The sequence below is a fragment of the Pholcus phalangioides genome, unplaced genomic scaffold (assembly GCF_987345545.1).
Source record: "Pholcus phalangioides strain wild (caught in Gottingen) unplaced genomic scaffold, Ppha-v1.0 ptg000022l_1, whole genome shotgun sequence".
Classification (NCBI taxonomy): Eukaryota; Metazoa; Arthropoda; class Arachnida; order Araneae; family Pholcidae; genus Pholcus; species Pholcus phalangioides.
In genome coordinates this window covers 7,151,214-7,173,630 of record NW_028301615.1, presented here as the reverse complement: position 1 = coordinate 7,173,630, position 22,417 = coordinate 7,151,214, and the positions used below count along the sequence as shown (strand labels likewise).

General features: G+C 35.4%; 1 protein-coding gene across 6 annotated transcripts in view; it reads right to left on the bottom strand.

Moving 5' to 3' along the window:
* LOC149069409 (protein DOP1A) overlaps positions 1–22,417 on the bottom strand; it is a 727,510-nt gene that overhangs the window by 187,641 nt on the left and 517,452 nt on the right. For 5 of the 6 annotated variants that reach the window (XM_089250153.1, XM_089250154.1, XM_089250152.1 and 2 more), the window contains exons 23-25: positions 21,087–21,196; positions 17,839–18,050; positions 11,682–11,834 (exon numbers count right to left, since the gene is read on the bottom strand). In XM_089250153.1, coding sequence (XP_089106279.1) covers positions 11,682–11,834; positions 17,839–18,050; positions 21,087–21,196 — 475 coding nt within the window. Of the gene's footprint in view, positions 1–11,681; positions 11,835–17,838; positions 18,051–21,086; positions 21,197–22,417 lie in introns of those variants that run through there. The other variant, XR_016195089.1, reaches the window with a different exon arrangement.

Sequence of the window (22,417 nt, the reverse complement as noted above, 5' to 3'; positions counted from 1 at the left end):
GTCCTACTTTTTTTCGTTGCTCGTTCGTGTTGCTGCTTGCTTTAACTGAGAGGAAGGCATTTTTACAGTGCTTTGAATATGCGATCCAATAATCAAGCTTTACAACATTTTATCTTTGCCAATTTTAGCTTCTGAGAAACATCCAAATGCAGGTGAGTGTTAAATACTACCATCTTTGTTATTATTAATTTAACATATTTGTCTGTATAAAGTAAATCAAATTGTGTATCTTACCACGTGCGAAGCTGTTCGTATTTCTGGCATTGAAATTGCATGATTTAACTAATCAGTAGGGGTATAATAATTAATTAAAATTAATTATTATACCTTAAAATTAAATTTGCGAAATGACAAACAGCTTGACTAAAGTAACTAATAATTGTTATTCAAATCATCTAGAAAAGCGTTGATACACATGTATGGTGCAAATTTTTCGCCTATGATGAGAGTATAAAATGTAAATAAAATGCACATATACACTCATATCACTTAAATAAAATTATGGCTATGGTTAGTATAATGCAAATAGAATTCTCGTTTCTTTTTATTAGCATTGTGTATAATTTTTTTATTATTGCATATTTCAAGAAACTAAAAAAGCAATTTTTCTTTAAATTCAATATTGGCTAATAGGTTTTTATTTTTTCTGTTTATAGATAGATTGCACTGCCCAAGCGATGTATGTGGCAAGTTGGTGATCAATGATTTGTTCACCAAGCGAGGAGCCTCTGAGGTCACAGTAAAAAAGTAAGCAATTTTCCTTCAAATTCAATATTGGATAAATTTTTTTTTTCTTCTGTTTATCCGTATAAAGTCGATCCCGCTTATAATGTTTTCTTGCTTATAATGCTTAATAAGTATTACTTAGTAAGAAGTACTAAGATTTCCCACATTCAAAGCGTTTTCCCCCTTACAATATTTTTCAATGCCAGATTTTTTAAAAACCTTATAAGCGGGATCCACTGTATATATTACAATGCCCCAGCAATGTTGTGTTTTGCAAATGTTATGCATTAGCAGTTTTCTCCCAGAAGCACCAAGGTGCTCAATGCTCAGACACGAGTCTGATTTCATGTTCGCGAGCACTTCATCAACGCTTCAATTGAACACCCTGTAAAAGTTACACTCAAGTATTATATTCATGCAGATTTCATTGATACACATTTGTGTAATCATTTATTAATGAACAGTAAAATAAGTTTGAATAGTTTTTGTAAGAACTTAGCCTACATTTTATATGTTTATGCTTTGTCCATTTTGAAAGTGTATGTATTTGTACTGTAGAGCGTGTTTCCCAATCTTTTTGATGTAGTGGACCCCTTAGTTGAATGTCAAGACACACAACACAGACTCCTGTAGCGAAGGGCAAATTCCATGTTACATTCCCGTGAAATCCAAAATGTGTTTTTTTTAATAATTTATATATCAAAAAAATTGAAGTACTAAATTACAATTGCACAGCACTAAATGTGTTCTTTGTGTAATAATAGTAAATAATTGTCACAGGGCCCATGGGGGGGCCTGTTGAAAAACACTGTTGATTTTGTTTCCTGCTGTGTGTTGTATCTTTTATGACAATGTTTTAATATCTGTAACAAATCCTGGAGATTTCGCTTAATTTATTTTTAATGTTTTTTAGGGAACTTTCTGAAGGTTTGAATGCATCTGAGAAAAGTTTTGTCTCGTCGGAAAGATATGCTGGTTTCTTCTATGTAGTTGTGTTGCTGTGTGTTTCTGATGAGCCTGTGATCGAGTGCAGGTTAAACAGCTGGAGTTACTCTGACTCTCCTGTGGTCTCTTGATGCCTTGTCATCTGATTAGTGATGCGCATGGATTGATTGACGAGATTTTGACTGGGGCATGGCAAGATGTTTTAGATTCATTCCAGTGGTTCAAGTATTACGTTTCTAATTGGTCCCAGTGTTTCGAGTGGTGATTTCATTTCTATGAGTGTCAAATCGTGCACGTCAATTTCTTGATGTCTGCAATTTTTGTGATACTGTTTCTTAAGATGACATTTTATTGTGAGTGAGTTGAAGGCCCTTTATTTCAAGTAAGTAATGTTCCAGATAATAAATTCCAGAAAGAAAGTGGGGTAGTTGACGTTTTCCTCTTCTGGATAAGATGCTGTATTTTTCATCCATGTTTATAAACGTTAAAATATTATACTATATTTTGGTGTGCATCTTTCATTCAATAATTAAAACAACTTGGAAGATTATTATTACTCTTATTTGGTTTTTGAGCTTATGAAGCAGAATCTGTAGTTTCAGTAGAGAATAATTTGGAATTCCCAAACACACAGAACTGCTTTAAGATAGGTTTTCCTTTGAACATTATTTAAGACAGTGGTTCTCAACCTTTTTTGTGACTCGCTTTTGTGTATATAATTTCTATGGCGGAGCCATTTTTGCATATAATTTTTATGGCGGACCCATGTAGACCTTTTTTTCATTTATCTATCAAATTTACTGATTTATATAATTTTCCTCGAGTCGCTGCGGAGCTCTTAGAAATTGCACACGGAGCTCCAAGGTTTCCGCGGAGCACTGGTTGAGAATCACTGATTTAAGATATCAAGGTGGTAGTATGCTCCCACAAAATTATTTTATTTCTAGAAAAATTTAGTTAGAAAAAGCTTTCTTTCAAAAATTATATTTGATCAAACTCATGTTGTTTAGAAAAATTTTCAAAGTAGGTTGCAAAACAGCACACAATAAACAAAAATAAATATTCTCCATGTTCAAGACAAAAATGATAGGATTCTATCATTTTGAAATCTAGAAACCCACCCACCTGAGTGGTTTTTTTTTGGAGGGGAGGGGGGTGTGAGGAAAATTGGAGCAACTGTGGTTGTTGCGAAATTGTTATTTACATTTGTAGTATTTGGTAGCTTCAACACTTTGGTGGTTTTTTTTTCTTACAAAACTTCAGCTTTCTAACAAATTATGCATTGAAAAATAAAAATTTTGTACACACGTCTGGTTTTTTTTCTCATATTTCAGTATTTTTTCACAGTGAATAAGCAGTTTACAAAATTTCTTTAATGGGCAAAAAGTTGTATTTTACTGCATAGAATTAAGCTATAGATCTTGAATCGCTAATGCAAATGTACACTGCTCAAAACAATTAGGGGAGCACATGGTTTTAACAAAATTACGCAAAGATGTATACCGATAAGTAACATAAAATGAATCATCCGTAATTTAAAGCCTAGCAGGAAACGGAAGAAGAAAACTTCATATGCAAATCAAAGTTCATGACGTCAAAAACCAGAAAAAGGAGATAAGGGCAGAAATCGGGATGTTGCAGAAACGTCTGTTTTACTGCCGTAACTGTGAAATTCGATTGCGCAGTATTTTTTTTTTTTTGAGACACCGCGACTTGAGGATGTCTCAACAACGTGATTCACCGGAATCCATGGCATGGCGTGTTATAGGCAGACTGGAATCCGGGCAAACACAACGTAGTGTCACGGACGCTGTTGGAGTCGCCAGAAGTGTTGTTGCAAGGCTGTGGAATCGATTCCAAGAAACAGGAAATGTTAAACGTCAACCAGGGCAAGGTCGGCCACGCGCCACTACAGAAACTGATGACCGGTATATATGGTTAACAGCCCGTCGAAACAGAACAGAGAATGCTATGCAGCTGCAAAGACGGTTGCTCTTGGCAACAGGACGAAGGGTGTCCAGCCAAACAGTACGTAATCAGCTGCATGAGGGAGGGCTCTATGCACGTAGGCCAATGGTCTGCATTCCGTTGACCCCACGCCACCGTGCGGCCCGAAGAAGATGGGCTGCTGAACATCGAGATTGGGAGCAACATGATTGGAGCCAAGTGCTGTTTACAGACGAGTCCCGATTCAGTATGGAGTGTGACACCCGACGTGTTCTGGTATGGAGGGACAGGGGCACTCGAAATAACCCCGCATTCGTTCGTGAAAGGTCACAATGCAGACGAGCTGGTTGGATGGTATGGGGTGGAATCAGCATAGGCGGACGTACGGACCTGCATATCATTCGGAATGGCACTTTGATGGCCCGAAGGTATGCACACGAGATACTGCGACCTCATGTCATCCCTTACGCTGGAGCCATTGGAGATTCCTTTGTTTTCCAGGATGATAATGCCCGACTGCATAGAGCTTGTTTGGTGGAGAACATGCTTCAAGCTGAAACAATACAGCGTATGGAATGGCCAGCGTGCTCTCCGGACCTGAATCCAATCCATCTTCTTCGGGACGACGCATTGCTGGGCGACCAAGGCCGCCAAAGTGATAAAACAATAGATTTGGCCATCTTTTTCTCTTTTTTTTTTGGTTATTTTTCTAACATTTTAGGGAGGGGGGGGGGAACCAGACTCCCCAAGTCCCCCCACCCTCGCTACTCAGAACTAGAGGGGGGTGGAAATTTTTAAGGTGGGCACATTATAACACTGTTATAAAATTATCGAATTCCGAATTGGTGGGGGCGGCAAGACAATACAAAAATCCTAGTTATGACCCTGCATCATACTCCCTCAAGTAATACACTATCTACCAATAAGTATTTGGACACCTGTGATAAAAAAGAAAAACTAACTTTATTCAAAATCAATAGTTGGTAGAGCCTCCACTAGAGGCAATTACAGCGTGAACCCTCGGGGCATACTTTCCACAAGTCCTTGTGTGACGGCTAGTGGTATTTTCTTCCACTTGGCTTGGAGAAGACATGTCAGTTCCTTCACCGATTTTGGATGGGTAGGGCACCCCTTAATTTGGCTATCCAACTCGTCCCAGAGGTTTTCGATAGGGTTCAGGTCTGGGCTCTGGGCAGGCCAGTCCAATTCCATGAACCCCATTGGCACCATACCAAGCCTTGGTTAACCTCACAGTATGACAGCTGGCATTGTCGTCCTGGAAGTAACAGGGATCCACCCCGTAAAACTGCCACAACATAGGAAGCACATTGTCATCCAAAATAGTGCAGTAGGCATCGGCGTTAAGCTTACCATGAATGGGGACCAAGGGTCCCAGTCCATACCAGGAGAAACACCCCCAGACCATAATTCCACCTCCGCCGAACTTGACTGTTGGCACAATGCATTCTGGCAGGAGGCGTTCTCCAGGCAGACGTCAGATCCAGACCTTGCCACCTGAACGGTAGAGGGTGAATCTTGATTCGTCGCTCCAAAGAACCCGTTTCCACTGATCTACGGCAGGGTTGGTAAAAAAACCGGTTTTTTTGGTTTAAACCGGTTTTTTTGTTTTAAATAGTATTAACATTAAAAACAATGAAATTTCTGAAAAATCATTCAAACTTCTAATAATTAACTAAAATGAAATGGTTATTAATGTAATTAACACTATTCCCATACTAATAATTAATCAATAAATATTTCTTACATTTTAACAAAAACCAACTTTTGCAATTTAATTATTTTTTGCTTAACTCAATGGATTAATGTGTGTTTGAAAATTCTTTTAATGTTATTATTAATCATATAATATACAAAGGTTTTTCTCCAGTTACTTTCAGTATGATTAACTGGGAAGCTATTTTGAAAAAAGTAATAAAAATTACGTGAATATAATGTATTTAATGAAGCATAAATAATGCAGATTAATTAGCAATGATTTACGATATACAGGATGATTATAACTAAGGTTCTGATTTCAAAACACTGTAAAAAAAGAACGATTGTCAAAATGACTTGAAAATTAACATGAATATTCTTGAAGAAATGGAATTTTATTAAGTAAAGGGGGGAAAAATACTTAAAAATTTAAAATTAATGACATCATCCAACACGTGGGAAATTTATTCGCAGAATGGAAACGATAGCCAGTCATGGCAAAATGATAACTTAATTATAGCATTTCACGATTTCATAATTCATGGAAACATCACAAAAAACGAAGTAATTGAACAAATAACTACAACTTACTTAAGAAATGTTAAATATGTTGTCCAACCTGAGGTTGAAAGCACAAAAATTGTTGTTCAACAACAGAATCGGAGTATGCCATGGTGAAAATGTAGATGTGCTTGCAATTCAGCTTCATTAAACCAAACGCGCCCCCATGTTAATATTCCTGAGGAACTTCTAACATATAGGGGATGTGCTGGAGATTGCGATTCACCAAATTTTACAATCTGACCACTGTTTATGACATTTTGAGGTACCCCCCACAGCCAGAAGTTAAAAGGGTTAAGGTGCATCCTGTCAAAATGGGTTTTCAGCAGCTGCTTTGCTGGTATTGCAATGTGCATCTTGATAGAAGTTCTATCCACACACTGATGCTGTGGAAGTGCCAAAACGATGTGGTTGCACAAAATAGATTATACTGCTGGCCAAGTACAGCATCATCTACCTGCACATTTTGCACTACTTGCATTTATTTTTCCTTTTGCGAAAGAAACTTCCATTGCTTCAGGAATATTCATGCAAATTTTCAAGTCATTCTGACCAGTAGTTCTTATTGAATAGTTATCAAAACTTCAAATTATAATCACCCTGTATATAGCTGATTATTTTTCATAAATCTGTTACTATTATTCAGTAGAACCCTGATTAACTGGGCTTAACAGTGTGAAAGTATAGAAAAAACTACTATTGAATATTAAGACTGGGAGATATACGGTAGGAGACATGCTACTTCTTATGGGAAAGAAAATGAAAATGTATGTGAGGTAATGTAACTACTAGTACACTGGTCTTTGTCCTTTAAGGACAGTTGGTGTCTTTATTGGATTATAGGACCAACTGCCCCTAGCATGATGGTGTCACTACTGTTGCTGCTTCTTTGTGAAGGGAAAAAGAAACCCTGTGAGATAATACACCACTACATTTAGATGTGTGATGCAATCCTTATTCATGAATTTGCTAAAGATAGAGCATCAGAATGTAGCCAAAGGGTAGAAAATGTTATAAGAATGAGAAATTTTGGCTTTTGTATACTAAGATACTTCATATGAAAAATATATGTATATTCTGGCCACTTTCATGAGACTTTTTGAAAAAAACCGCTTATAAAATCTTATGTCATTTAAAGATATACCATCAGAATGTACCCCAAGGATATAAAATGTGGTAAAAATGAAACATTTTGGCTAATAATGAACCAATATGATATTTTTCAAGGAAAAAAATTATATTTAGGCAACTTTTATTTGATTTTTTGAAAAAAACCAAACTGGTTTTTTTAAAAAAACCACTTGGTTAAAACCAAGGTTTAACCAACGTGGTTTAAACCAAACAACCCTGATCTACGGTCCAATTTTGATGTGCTTTGCACCACATTAACCGAGCAACGCGGTTGGACTTTGTGATCAAAGGCTTATGGGCAGCAGCATGACCATGAAAACCAATCAGATGTGCTTCCTTACGGATGGTATTCATTGAAACAATACTCCAGGATGCCTGTTGAAACTCCTCGTGGATTAGGGCCATCGGTTGGGTGCGATTCTTCCGAATTTCTCTGGACAGCAACCGTCGGTCTCTATCTCCCAGTTTCGTTGGTCTGCCGACTTGGGGCAAATTCCGACAATCACAGCTTACCTTCTACTTCTTAATCACATAGGCCACTGTCGATTTTGGGTACTTCAGCTCGCTAGATATGTCCCTTAAGGATCGGTCATTTTTGTGATACCTGATAATTATACCTTTCTCGAAATCAGAGAGCTCCGAACTGCGTGGCATCTTGCATGCAACTAATGCCGATGTTGTTTCCTACACGATATATACCGGCGGAGGGCGTGACGTATCTCAGGACCGCAGATATCGTCATTTGCATAGGTGTCCAAATACTTATTGGTAGATAGTGTATAAGCTCAATGGATTTTCAGCCCCATTGAAGCTATATTGATGATTTTGAATTTGCTTGCATTTGGCAGCATTTTTGTCTGGCACGCTCAGCAATCAAACTTGATAACAGGGATTTCAGCCAAAAGTTATTAAACATACACTTGCCACTCCTTTTTTGTTTTCTTTCTTTAAAGAACCTTGTACAAGCATCAAATCACTCCTTAATTTAAAAAAAATCAATATTTTGTTAACACTATTCAGAGGTAGCTTTGCTCACTTATGGACCGAAAGGCTGAAATTATTTTGGCAAAAATATGAAATATTTTTTCTAAAGATATTGATTTCTCAAGTCGTCCAGAAAAAAATACCTATTACAAAAGTCTGACTTCTAATGACTTCAAATATGTCTATATACGATCACGGGATACATGTTACTATAAAGCTGGGTTTTCCTAGAAGTGGGTTGTTGGGGGCAGAGAGTGCTGACTGAGTTGAAAGAAAAAACCATGATCAGCAGTTTGTTTTGAACTCTATTTTTGTTTTTTCAACTCATTTTTCTAGTGTACCGTCTAAACCTGCATACGTTTTTTGTGATTTCTCCCTCTCAATGTGGTTTGCGACACCATGTTCCATCACAATTTTTTCTCCTCTTGATGTCTACCAACAACTCTGAGAGTTTGTCAGTCCAATTTTAATCTCAGTCCCTGTATAAAACTTTTATTACATAAAAGTTGCAAGGGGGGGGGGTGTGGAACACGATTTATGATCATAAAAACCACTAAAATGACTGACAAATAACAACCGGCAATCTCAGAGAAAAAATACAATCCCGATATACAGGCGGAAAAAAACACAAAAACCAGCCTATATAGTGTAAAGCCACACTCCCATGAGGGTGAGAGCATGCCGCCACATATTGTGGCGGGCCGAACGGTTCTATATGCACACAGAATAAAAAGGGAAAAACATTCCAGCATGGGTTTTTGGCACAGCATGAAGCGAACTGAATCATTTCGTGTCTACAAAAATGTGTTACGTAATCACACTACAGGTTTGTGTTTTCCTACAGTGGTGCATCAGCTCATGGCAGCTATATAGCCTACGGCCCCAACCCTGATTGCAGTAGGACTCTATTTACAGTTTTGTTTTCTTTACCCTAGAAATTCATCCTGACATAGTATCTCTTACACAAAGGGATATACACCAAACAAAATATAATCAACAAATTTTTCAATTATGTTAAAAATTCCAATTAATGTAGTCTTTTAAAATTAGTTTGTTGCACCTGGATCTATGCAGATATTCAGTCGAATACCTAAGCATTATTAGGCCAAACGAAATATACGACAAAAGGGCAGAATATTCGTCCTTATATATATTTCTCCTTATTATAATTTCTGTATCTTATACAATACAAATACAACGCCACAACAGGCAAATTGCCCAACGAGGTGGCTGACTTAAGAACATCATGGATCCCCGAGCCATTTTTTGGAGGCCCTACCTACTACTGCTACACCACACCTGCACCCCCCCCACAGAACCCCCAACGAATCGGTACATGCGGGAATGTGCGTGTACGTGTAGTGAAACCTGACGTGAAGTTTTTTTTGTTGTTCCTCTGTAATGCTTGTTATGTGCAGTGCTGCCATCTGCCACCAGTTTTTCAAACTATGATTGAAGTGTTTTGATTGAATGATTTATCGTTGTAGGACTGTTGCTCTCTATGGCGAGACTTTTTAACGGGGAGATCGGCTCGCATTTGCACCTTGAAGTTGGGAACCACAGAAAACCAACTTCAGCCGACCACCACTGTGGGGTTCGAACCCGGATCCTCGCATCGCGAGTCCGTCACTATAACCACTCGACCACCACAGCGGCCGCTTATGGCACTGAGTGCATTACAGAACTCTTGTGAACAATTTCACTTCCTTGCCACCATTCCTTATATACCCCTCCCCCCCTCTTACACTCTCGTCATTGTGACGTACTAACAGCATCATCTGGTGGCTTCCTGAAATTTGCATATCATTCTTGCAGATGTGATAATTCTACAGGTAAAATTTTTACTTTAGATTTTGATTTCTGTGTGATTCTGAATTATCCTTAATTTATGGACATGAGTTTATTATATTGCCAACATTTAAATAGGAGAATCTAGATCAGTGGTTCTCAACCTGGGGCCATATGGCCCCCTTGCGGTCTTAGGCTATTCTAGGGGGGCCACGTGAGAAAATCAGAAGAAAGGTGATCCACGACAGGTGGTGAAGGGAGTCAGAGAGCTGTAAAGAGAAAAGCTTTAAAAGTGAAACATGGTTGAAAAATATTACTACTTTCAGAATTCATCAGATCCGTCCATACAACCAGGAGCATCTTAACCTTTGGGTCTATGTGGGGCACGACCCGGGTCTTCATGTCTATAATGGAGGGAGGGAGACTGCACTATATATGGGATCTGGTACTATGATTTTCATATGTAAGCTGTTACTTCCAGCTAAGTATGGAGTGCCGCCAGAGAGAGAGCAACGGTTGATGTGTTGAGAGGGTCGATTTATCGTGCATGTTCGTTGGATTGTCCTGTATTTTACACAGACCGTTTTTTGCAATATAATTTGACTCCTGGGAGAGATGATAATCCACCATTTGAATCCGTGCCTAGCCAGGATTCCAGAGATTGATCTCATTTATTAAAATTTCATTCATAATAAAAAAAATAGAAAGTATCTCACTCTTGGATGAGGGTAGAGGGGGCCCTGGATAGGACAGGGGAGCCACGAGAAAAAAATGTGATCCATAGGGGGCCATGAGCTGAAAAAGGTTAAGAAACACTGATCTAGATTATGAGTGGAAATACTATCTGCACACTACAGGGTAGAAAATTGATGGAAAGGTGGTACTCCCCCCCCAATATGCTTACTGTATTACAGTTACTAAATGTCAATTTAATTTCAATAGACACAAAAAAAGATGAAATATTAATAACTAGGTCATGCCAATTTGGAGTGCAAAAAAGTCACTTGAAGTAAATTGCAGTCTCATCAAATAGATTCGACGATGATGTCTCATGTTTTCATACCCATGCATGCTGATAACATATCAGAAATTAAATGTCATCTTGTGTCGTCAAAGTAAATATTATTTTTGATTCTTGATATAATTTGAATTGCTCCAGATATGTGCAATGTGTCAACTGTGAATGTTTTATTTGAAATGATGCAGTATATTTAATTATCATGTGATGCTAATACTGATAAGAACTGGCCATTTAGACAAATATAATAAAAAACATTTTTCAAGGAACCCATTCCTAATGTTACAATTCAATGCAAACAACCTAAGTAAAGAAAAATACCAAATAAGTATAGCTTAGAATGATATGTATCTTTATATAAGAATAGCTTCCTTTATCAATAAACTTTATTTTTTCTTTTGAACTAATTCCCGAAAATTCATCCAATTTTAAAATAATTTTTAAGGTTTCTAAAAATTTTCATAACCAAACATTCAAAACATTATAACCAAGAGAATAATGGTGGTCATTGACTAAAAGTGATCATTGGAAATGATTATGCCAAAAATTGATTTGTTTCAAATGTTTCAGGCAATAAAAACAGTTTTATTTCATAATATAAATAAAATTAATAAAAAAAAATTTCATTTAAAAGAAAAATGAATATTCTTGATTATCTTCCAATTTTTACATCATCCCACCTCGCATCTCTACTTGAGCAGCCATCTTTTTTGTGTCGACTAATACTAGATCTATCCAGACACAAACACCAATTAAAAAATATTTGATTAACCTAGCATAATTTTCTTAAACTTTGGGCTTTTATCAAACCTCAATAAAATTTAAAAAAAAAAAAAGGTTTTCAGAAAATTAAATTAAAAGATACCTTGAATATCTGGCATAAACTTTTCATACTGGTCAATTTCACTGCAGAACAAAATGAACGATAGTCTTTTCAGTAATTGTGCTCTCTGATCATACTCTTGTTCCTTACTACCGAACAAATTCAGAGACCCAGACTGTAGAACTGAAAAACGAGCTATAAATGAAAAAATGTCCAGTTATTTCATACATAGAACAAATGCAAAACATTACTTGTAAATATAGTATGTTTACTTTCAAGGACTCAAACAGTGAAAGATGCTTCAAAGAAGTTTTGAGATTAAATGATTTGTTATGTGTATTTCAAACTTTCCTTTTCTTATGTTTTATTTTTCCCACCAAGGGCTGTTCTGGTCATGGCCCCCTCACAAAAGCAAGGTTCCAGCTCCAGGATAATTACCCACATTTTTTTTTCATGTTATAAATTCACTATAAAAGGGCAAGTGAAAAGTCTTGTTTGGGGTCGACCAAACACCCCAATCTTTTTTCTTAAAAAAAGCCATAATTCTGATACAAAAGACATGATTCGGGATCATCAAGTTGGGGTATTTTTTTGTGATAAGTTCATGTTGGTTATCGCAACCCATCAAACTGCAGTCATGATACAGTAATCAGACGTGCCAACTTTTGGAATCCAGAAAACAGGAGATTCTCCAGAGGGGGTACCCCCCCCCCCCTCAAGGCTGTTTCTGCACATCGACCTTGAGCAGAATATAATTCCATGTCAGTCTTTCCATGCGGAATAGAGAAATCACATATACATACTGTTCATAAAACATAAGTGTTTCCTTTTATGGTTGCTATCAGTGATTGATAATATTCAGTATACAGGGATCAGCACGACTCACGGCCTCAAAACTAGTGAAAATAGTGACCAAAATGTCTAAATAGTGACCAAATAGCAGGGTTGGTAAAAAAACCAAAAAACCGGGTTTTTTGGTTTAAACCAGGTTTTTTTGGTTTAAGCCGGTTTTTTTGTTTTCAATAGTATTAAAATTAAAAACAATGAAATTTCTGAAAAATCATTCAAACTTCTAATAGTTAACTAAAAAAATGTTTATTAATGTAATTAACACAATTCCAATGCTAATTAATCAATAAATATTTATTACATTTTAACAAAAACCAACTTTTGCAATTTAATTATTTTTGCTTAACTCAATGGATTAATGTGTGTTTGAAAATTCTTTTAATGTTATTATTAATCATATAATATATAAAGGTTTTTTTCCATTTACTTTCAGTATACTTAATTACGAAGCTATTTTGCAAAAAGTAATAAAAATTAGGTGAATATAATGCATTTAATGAAGCATAAATAATGCAGATTACTTAGCAATGATTTACGATATACAGGGTGATTATAACTAAGGTTCTGATTTCAAAACACTGTAAAAAAAAGCGATTGTCAGAATGACTTGAAAATTGTCATGAATATTCCTGAAAAAATTCAATTTTATTTGATAAAGGGGAAAAAATACTTAAAAATGTAAAATTAATGACATCATCCAACATGTGGGAAATTTGCTCGCAGAATGGAAACGATAGCCAGTCATGGCAGAATGATACTTTAATTATAGCATTTCACGATTTCATAATTCATGGAAACATCACAAAAAACGAAGTAATTGAACAAATAACTACAACTTACTTAAGAAATGTTAAATATGTTATCCAACCTGAGGTTGAAAGCACAAAAATTGTTGTTCAACAACAGAATCTGAGTATGCCATGGTCATGATGTGGATGTGCTTGCAATTCAGCTTTATTAAACCAAACGCCCCCCTCCCTTCCCGGTTCATATTCCTGAGGAACTTCTAACATATAGGGAATGTGCTGGAGATTGCAACTCGCTGGAGATTGCGAAATTAGTTTTATCACAAAAAGTTTCGTAATGTAAGTCTAACAACTATTACAAGTTTTACAGCACTGATCAGCTCATCATAGGTCCACTCTGGATGATGAAGCCCCAAGTGGATTATTGGTGAAGGAGTCGGTCTACACCAATATACTAGTTTCGAAGGACTCTCATCTCTAATCTCTGAGAGATCTCCGCCTGGTGCTGGCTACCTGCGATTTGCTATAAACTCTGGAACTTCAACTAGCAGTACTGACTTGGATGAATCTGCATCTTGTCTACCCTGGTCTGCGACCGGAAAGGTGGCGTTCAGCCAAACATGGACTTCCATGGTGAGAGTGAACCATATCTACTAAATTCAAATTTTTGAACTGAAAGACAAAACTTGAATTTAAAATTGTTATTAATGAAAAACTGAAGGTTAACCTGTTAATGTAAACTTACAAAAAAAAACTAGGTGAACTAAAGCAATTGAAGTGATACAAAACAAACTTGTTTATTTCCTGCTTCTTGTCTGCTTTAACTAGATAATTCGAACCAGGCACGTAACCCCAATAAAGGATGTTACAAACGTCCCACAGACAACATAATCATAGCATAATAATAAAAAAAATCTAGAATTTTTTTTTGAAAAATTTTAAATTTAAAATTGATTTAAATGCAACGCCCCATAGAAACTGGACCCTAAGGGCTCAACAAGCCACATAAGCGCCCCCCCCCCCGCTCGCAAAAGCATAAGTGGATATAGGTTGTTTCCCTAATAAGGTTCCCCACAAGCAAAGGAAGAAAAGTTTTTTTCGTTAATCCAGTCTAAAAAATAGATTTTTTGCCCCATCTATATAATGTCTGCCCCAGGATTGCTTGGTTTTAACCAAGTGGTTTTTAAAAAAAAAATCTTATGGAAGATATAATAAGATATAAAAAAAAATGATATTTAGGCAACTTTTATTTGATTTTTTGAAAAAATCAAATAAAAGTTGCCTAAATATCATTTTTTTTCCTTGAAAAATATCATATTGGTTCATTATTAGCCAAAATGTTTCATTTTTACATCCTTCGGGTACATTCTGATGGTATATCTTAAATGACATAAGATTTTATGAGTGGCTTTTTTCAAAAAGTCTCATAAAAGTTGCCAGAATATACATATATTTTTCATATGAAGTATCTTAGTTATTTAAAGTTATATATATAAAAGCCAAAATTTCTCATTCTTACAACATTTTCTAACCTTTGGTTACATTCTGATGCTCTATCTTTTGCAAATTCATGAATAAGGATTGTATCACAGATCTAAATGTAGTGGTGTATTATCTCACAAGGTTTCTTTTTCCCTTCACAAAGAAGCAGCTACAGTAGTGACATCATGCTATGGGCAGGTGGTCCTATAATCCAATAAAGACACCAACTGTCCTTACAGGACAAAGACTAGTGTACTAGTAGTTACATTACCTCACATACATTTTCATTTTCTTTCCCATAAGAAGTAACATCTCCAACTGTATATCTCCCAGTCTTAATATTCAATAGTTTTTTTTATACTTTCACACACACACACTGTTAAGCCCAGTTAATCAAGGTTCTACTGTATAGTAGTAACAGATTTATGAAAAATAATCAGCTATATACAGGGTGATTATAATTTAAGTTTTGATTCCAAAACTATACAATAAGTACTGATCAGAATGACTTGAAAATTTGCATGGATACTCCTGAAGCAATGGAAGTTCCTTTTGCAAAAGGAAAAAAGTGCAAGTAGTGCAAAATGTGCAAGTAGATGATGCTGTACTTGGCCGCCAGTATAATCTATTTTGTGCAACCACATCATTTCGGCACTTCCACAGCATCAGTGTGTGGATAGAACTTCTATCAAGATGCACATTGCAATACCAGCAAAGCAGCTGCTGAAGACCCATTTTGACAGGATGCACCTTAACCGTTGCAACTTTTGGCTGTGGGGGAGGGGGGTACCTCAAAATAATATAAACAGTGGTCAGATTGCAAACTTTGGTGAGTTGCAATCTCCAGCACATTCCCTATATGTTAGAAGTTCCTCAGGAATATGAACCGGGAAGGGGGGGGGGGCATTTGGTTTAATAAAGCTGAATTGCAAGCACATCCACATCATGACCATGGCATACTCAGATTCTGTTGTTGAACAACAATTTTTGTGCTTTCAACCTCAGGTTGGATAACATATTTAACATTTCTTAAGTAAGTTGTAGTATCACAAAAAAATGAGTAACTTTGCCTGGTTTTAATTTATACAAAAATTGCCACGTTTTTAAGACAAATAAATTACACTGGTCGAATGGTCGACGCGTTTCGGCTCTTCAATGGAGAGCCGTCATCAGGACCTCGTGGTCTTCATTCGTGTGAGTTCTGACCACGAGGTCCTGATGACGGCTCTCCATTGAAGAGCCGAAACGCGTCGACCATTCGACCAGTGTAATTTATTTGTCTTAAAAACGTGGCAATTTTTGTATAAATTAAGTTGTAGTTATTTGTTCAATTACTTCGTTTTTTGTGATGTTTCCATGAATTATGAAATCGTGAATGCTATAATTAAGGTATCATTTTGCCATGACTGGCTATCGTTTCCATTCTGCGAGCAAATTTCCCACATGTTGGATGATGTCATTAATTTTACATTTTTAAGTATTTTTTCCCCTTTATCAAATAAAATTGAATTTTTTCAGGAATATTCATGACAATTTTCAAGTCATTCTGACAATCGCTTTTTTTTTACAGTGTTTTGAAATCAGAACCTTAGTTATAATCACCCTGTATATCGTAAATCATTGCTAAGTAATCTGCATTATTTATGCTTCATTAAATGCATTATATTCACCTAATTTTTATTACTTTTTGCAAAATAGCTTCGTAATTAAGTATACTGAAAGTAAATGGAGAAAAACCTTTATATATTATATGATTAATAATAACATTAAAAGAATTTTCAAACACACATTAATCCATTGAGTTAAGCAAAAATAATTAAATTGCAAAAGTTGGTTTTTGTTAAAATGTAATAAATATTTATTGACTAATTAGCATTGGAATTGTGTTAATTACATTAATAAACATTTTTTTAGTTAACTATTAGAAGTTTGAATGATTTTTCAGAAATTTCATTGTTTTTAATGTTAATACTATTTAAAACAGAAAAACCGGTTTAAACCAAAAAAACCTGGTTTAAACCAAAAAAAACGGTTTTTTAACCAACCCTGGTCTGCCCCAATGTAGGGTGGCTACATATTGGCATTATTCTTTTCTGTTGCTACTCACTCATCCATCCCTGCGGGGCAAAAAAAATGAATAGAACCTGAAAGAGAAGACAAAAATATTGTATTGCCTAGATTGAATTAAAGCCTAGACAATGGGAAAAAAGATTTCTGGAGAATCAAAAAAATCTGACCTTCACTCAAATTGTGTGACTTTTTTAGGACTTTCGTGACCTTTTGGTGATTTTTCCAGAGCTTCATGACTTTCCCGTGTTGGTAGACACCCTGTAATATAATATTATCAATTTGGCTGTAATGAAGGAACAGTGATGTTGGCTATGATCCTTCAAATGATTCTTTGGGATTACTCCTGGTGATGAATACGACTGGAGAATACATCAAAACATTGCTGCCATTAGAAAAAAATACGGAGGGTAATGGAGCCAGGGGTAATGTTAGGCGACTACTGCTAAACAATCAAGAAAGACGTTCCAGAGATACAATACAAATGACAGCGTGAGAGAAACTGAAACTAGAAATCTCATTTAATTCTGGTCTGGTAATGGGGGGGTGGGGGAGAGAGAGAGAAGAGTAGTTATTTAATTATGTATTAATGTACTTTGGAACATGTTCTGTTAAGTCATGTCATGTTAAGTTTATCATAAAATTCCCAATAAATGTTTGAAAGGTATAAAAGGTATGAAATTTCATAGTGTAACCATGAATTGTGTATTTCATTAATACCATTTTCCCACATCTCCAATTTTTAAAACTAGAGCGATATGTTAATATTTTGTTCCCTTATAATCATAGTGTCAAATGTAAATAAACCAGGGATAAGAACTGGGGGAGGGGGGAGAGAGAGAGAGAGCAAGCAGCAGAATTTATACGACCACAGTTTTATGTGGGAACAAAGAGAACTGTTATAAAATTATCCAATTTTTAAGATGTGGGGCAGCAAAGTCACGTTTGTCCCAATAAATTCATTTGAATGCTACTGTTATGCTACAGTACAGCATGAAAATTTGATGAACAGTGTTATTACAGTATAAAAATGTTAATAAAATATGATAGATTACCCATGAAATCTTGAAATGTAGTTTTATCATATGTCATTAGATGATCAATTATGTCTTTCCAATATGATATGCATACTGCAGGCATTTTAAAAAAATGAACATCTATGAGTAGTTCAAAAACATCTTTTCTCCATGCTTTTCTTGTGTGTTGATAACCAGATAAACTTGAAAGAAGTTCACAACAGGCAGCAAAACGGGGACTATTAAGAGAGCTGAAAAAAAAAATCATGAATGCAATCATCTATAGTCTAACTAACAAACTATGGCAATATATACAGGGCTGGATTAAAGTGTTAGGATTGAAGCACTCCAGTCTTTGACTAAGTGCTTTAAATCTAAGGCAAATATCTGATTTACTGACTTTAAAAGTCAAGCACCCCCCCCCACCCAAGACCTTTTTCTAGGATTTTTAACACTATCAAAACTAATGCAATGTAACGTATATATACTTCTATACTTGGTAAAGGTGAAGCATCAAACCTCCCATTGTTTAGATGAGATTTCTAATAAGATGAAACCTTGCTATAACAATGCTTAATATAACGACAAATCTTTCTACAATGATATTTTTTCAAATCTTGTTTGAAATTGCCTATTATAGTCTTATACTCGATTTGAATATTATAGTCAAGTACTCCACTTGATACAACAATACTCTAATAATATACTATGGTAAAGGTATTTTTTGAAAAGATTTTAAAACCCCTCTCAGCTATAATTTTTTAAAATATCACTCAAAATTACTTTTAATAGTTTTAAACTCATCACCTCTTTTATTTTCTTCTGAGGGTGTCTAATAAAAAATATATTTTGCATCACATGATCACTAAAAGTGTTGGTGTTGCTACTTTCTGTAAAAGACACAAAAGAGCAAAATGGTAAACCTCTTTACAGCAATGCAAAGTTGTAGAGCTTATATTTTTTTTGGAGAACAAAAAGCAAATATTTGAAAAGTTTCTACAATTTAAGCCTATGGTAGAACGTCAGACAGGAAAGAAATTGAAAGCCCTTAGAACGGATAATGGCTTAGAATATGTCTAAGGAATTTCAATGAGTTGAAACCGTAAGAAACGGAGGGATAAATATGAAAAAAACAAATTCCCGAGATAAATGGCATGGCTGAAAGATAGAACAGTGTTTTAAGCTATTTGCAAGATTGTTAATTGCCATCAGAATTGTGGGAGAACTGCTTATGGATGTTAATTATTTGAAAAATAGTGTGTTGAGCATTCCATAACAAAGATTCATACTCATTTTCGTAAAAAACTTCCCCTGACTTTTCCAGGTTTTCCAGTAAAATTTTCAAAAAATTATAAAATTTATATTAATGATGAAATTAATAATGTTAATTAATTACAATATCATAATGACATCATAGATTTTTTACACGCATTTACGTTTTTCAAATACATCTGATGGAAAAGAAAATTTAACATTTGTGGAGCGGTCGTTTCCGTTCCATGTTAGACCAGAGACGGCACGTGTCAAATACCCGGAATTTCAGAAAAGGATGCGTAAAAATTTTGTTCACACGTCCTCCGGGACGCTTTCTTTCCTAGTTCTAAGAAGAAAAAAGTAGAGAGAAAAACCTCCAACTTTTTTTCCTTTTTCTTTTTACCTTGATCATGATTGCGCTACCTTGAAAAACTGGTTTTACTACTCTGTACACTGTACTGTACTGATATACATGCAGGTTGTTGAAGAATAAAGCCAGGCTTTCCTAGGAGCAGGTTTCCTGTGCAGCGTAATTCGCCCAGCGCGACTGATAAGAAAAGCAGCATGACTGTTTTCATACAGAGCGCAATACGCCTCACAACAGCTAGCGCTTTACGTCGTGTGTGATTGGCAACTGCTTCTGGAGGAGTCAAATGCGTTGTGCGTTTTGCCAATGTTCTCTTCACTCTCACTTCTTTCGCGTCCCTTCGAACAGGAGCATGCAGACAACAGAGTAGCTGATGCCAAGGCCATATAATATAACCGCCCCGATCTGATTGATGCACCATGCTAGGAAATCACAAACGCATAGCATAATTATGTAACACGTTTCTGCCGGCACAAAATGGTCTAAACTGGTTTATGCTGCACAAAAACCTATTCCTAGGGAAACCCGGCTTAAGATGAGGAATATCTAGTTGCTTCCCTGTTGCCGTGTACAGAAGTTTTAAATTTCAGATTTTTATTACCCTGCATATTTTCTCCCTCCTGGTTATATACGGGAAATTACGGTACTTTCGCGACTATCGGCCGGCATTCAAAGACACTAATCTCTGACATAGATTCTATATTCAAGTGTAAATATGTGACAGTTAAATGGCGACAGATCAGAATGGTGGACCATCAGGGAAGGAAAATAAAATCATTTTACCAGGAAAACCAAAGTATGAATAGGGAATCAGAAGATAAGTGTCTGAGAGAGAACTGTTAATTAAAGTGGATCCTGCTTATAACGTTTTTCAAAAATCATCATAAAAAACATTATAAATAGGAAAACACTTAAAACGGGAAATCTCAATGAGAATTACATATTGTTAGGACCACGAAAATAAGTTCATACATTCTAAATGGGAGAAACGTTATAAGCGGGATCAACTGTATATTTGTTTTAGATTTATTACATGTGCGGAATTCCATACATTAAATTCTCAGTGCTAATGAGCTCCTTTTTGCAAGTTTTTCTTATTAGAAGACAATGAAAGTAAATGAACCTTTGGATAGAACATGTTTTTAGAAATGAATTTTATACTTGATTCACAGATACCTTCTTCTGTTACCCGGAACATGACCCCACTGCTCAGTCTCAATGAAGAAATATAAGCAGGTGATCAAAAAAACCTGGGGCATACTGGAAGAAAATTCATATAGATACCAGTGAATTATTGAGGGGGGGGGGAACATAATTTTTTTTCAAGATAAATTTTTTTTGAGAGGGACCCACTTTCACTCAAAAAGGACCCAGATTTTTCAAATAACCTGGGTCCCGGGTATATATCGATATCCTGTGGTAGTTTGATATATTTTTTTCCACCATTGTAATATATACTCGGCCTCATGGATTTGCTGACTTCACAGGAATATTTCTTACATCATTTGGGTATTCAGTACAAGAGTACAAAATATTTTATGTATTTCTTGGAATCTTTGAGCAATTTTATGTTCATTTCATGAAAGAATAATAAAATCATAATCAAAAAAAAAAAAAATCACTGCATTTTTTTTTACACATGCAAGTAAACAGAATAAAATTAAACCTGTGATCTTTCAAGTACGGAGTAACATAATGCATGATATTGCTCAAGAGGGGTATGGCCTTTTCTTTCTCTTCCCCAAGGTAAATAAAGTCTAATACTGGTGCCAGTAACTAGAAGGGGGAAAAAACCAGTATTATTTACAAAAGACATATAAATCATTGTGTAACTAGCTAAACAATAAATTATGCATTATCTTGAAATACTTTCGATATAGAAATAAATACATGTCACAATATTCTTTAATAGCAATCTCTGTGAATTAACCTCACATTAACCTCAAAAGAACACAGTGGTAAGCCCAGGCCTAGAAGTGAAAATTTGAAAAAAAGAGTAGGAAAAATAGGAAAACCATTGACAAAAAATAAGAAAAAATAGGAGGGATAAAACTGAATTCCCAAATTATGGGATTAAAATTATGCATTAACCTGCTCAATCGTACTGACAGAGTAGAGAGTTATTTACTTGTTCCAGTTTAACTATTCAGAAATATAGATGAGGGAAATATGCTGAAAAATTTGTATTTTAGGTGTTCCACATGAGATAATTTATAGTTTAGGTGTTAAAAAAATAAAGGAGGAAAAGTATGTATAGATCTTGAACGTATAATTTATGCTTGATTTTTTTTTTAGATCATCACAATCTATTTTAGGGGTTCTTATCGCATAGGCTTCAGAAATGGGTCATACAAATCCATCTAAATTACAAATATACCTCATATTTGCTGTTCCACTAATGTCACAAATAATGAAAATCAAACATTTTGTTTGTATAGGTGTGTATAAACTTTTTTTTTGGGCATTTGTATTGGTATTTTATAGGCGCTTTCAGATTCAAAATATAAGGCTTCTAAAGTTGATCATTCTGTTGGATTTGTATTACGGATAAAAAAGTAAAAAAACTCCAATTTAATTTAATGCTGTGCCATTTCCGTTTTCAAGACTAGAATTTTTTAGATCGGCGTTTTGAAATCGGCGTCTTTCTGAACCCAAGGACCACTGAAATGTCTCGTACAATTTTTCGGACCACATGTGTCTCATATTACAGAACATTCCTGTAATTTTTGTACCGATTATTTTTTTTATACAATTTGTTCCATTTTTTCAACAAGGCTTTATTTAAATTTCTAAATTGACTGAAGTCGTGAATGCACAGACACACATTCATATTGCAAAGGGTACTATAGTTATTAAAATATAAAATTTAACTTTCTATACGGACATACTATGCCCAAAAACCCAACTAGAATGTTGTTGCCCCAACTCTCCCTTATGACGTCAAAACATTTCACGTTTGTAAGTGGAATATTCACTGAGATATTCGAATTAGAAAAA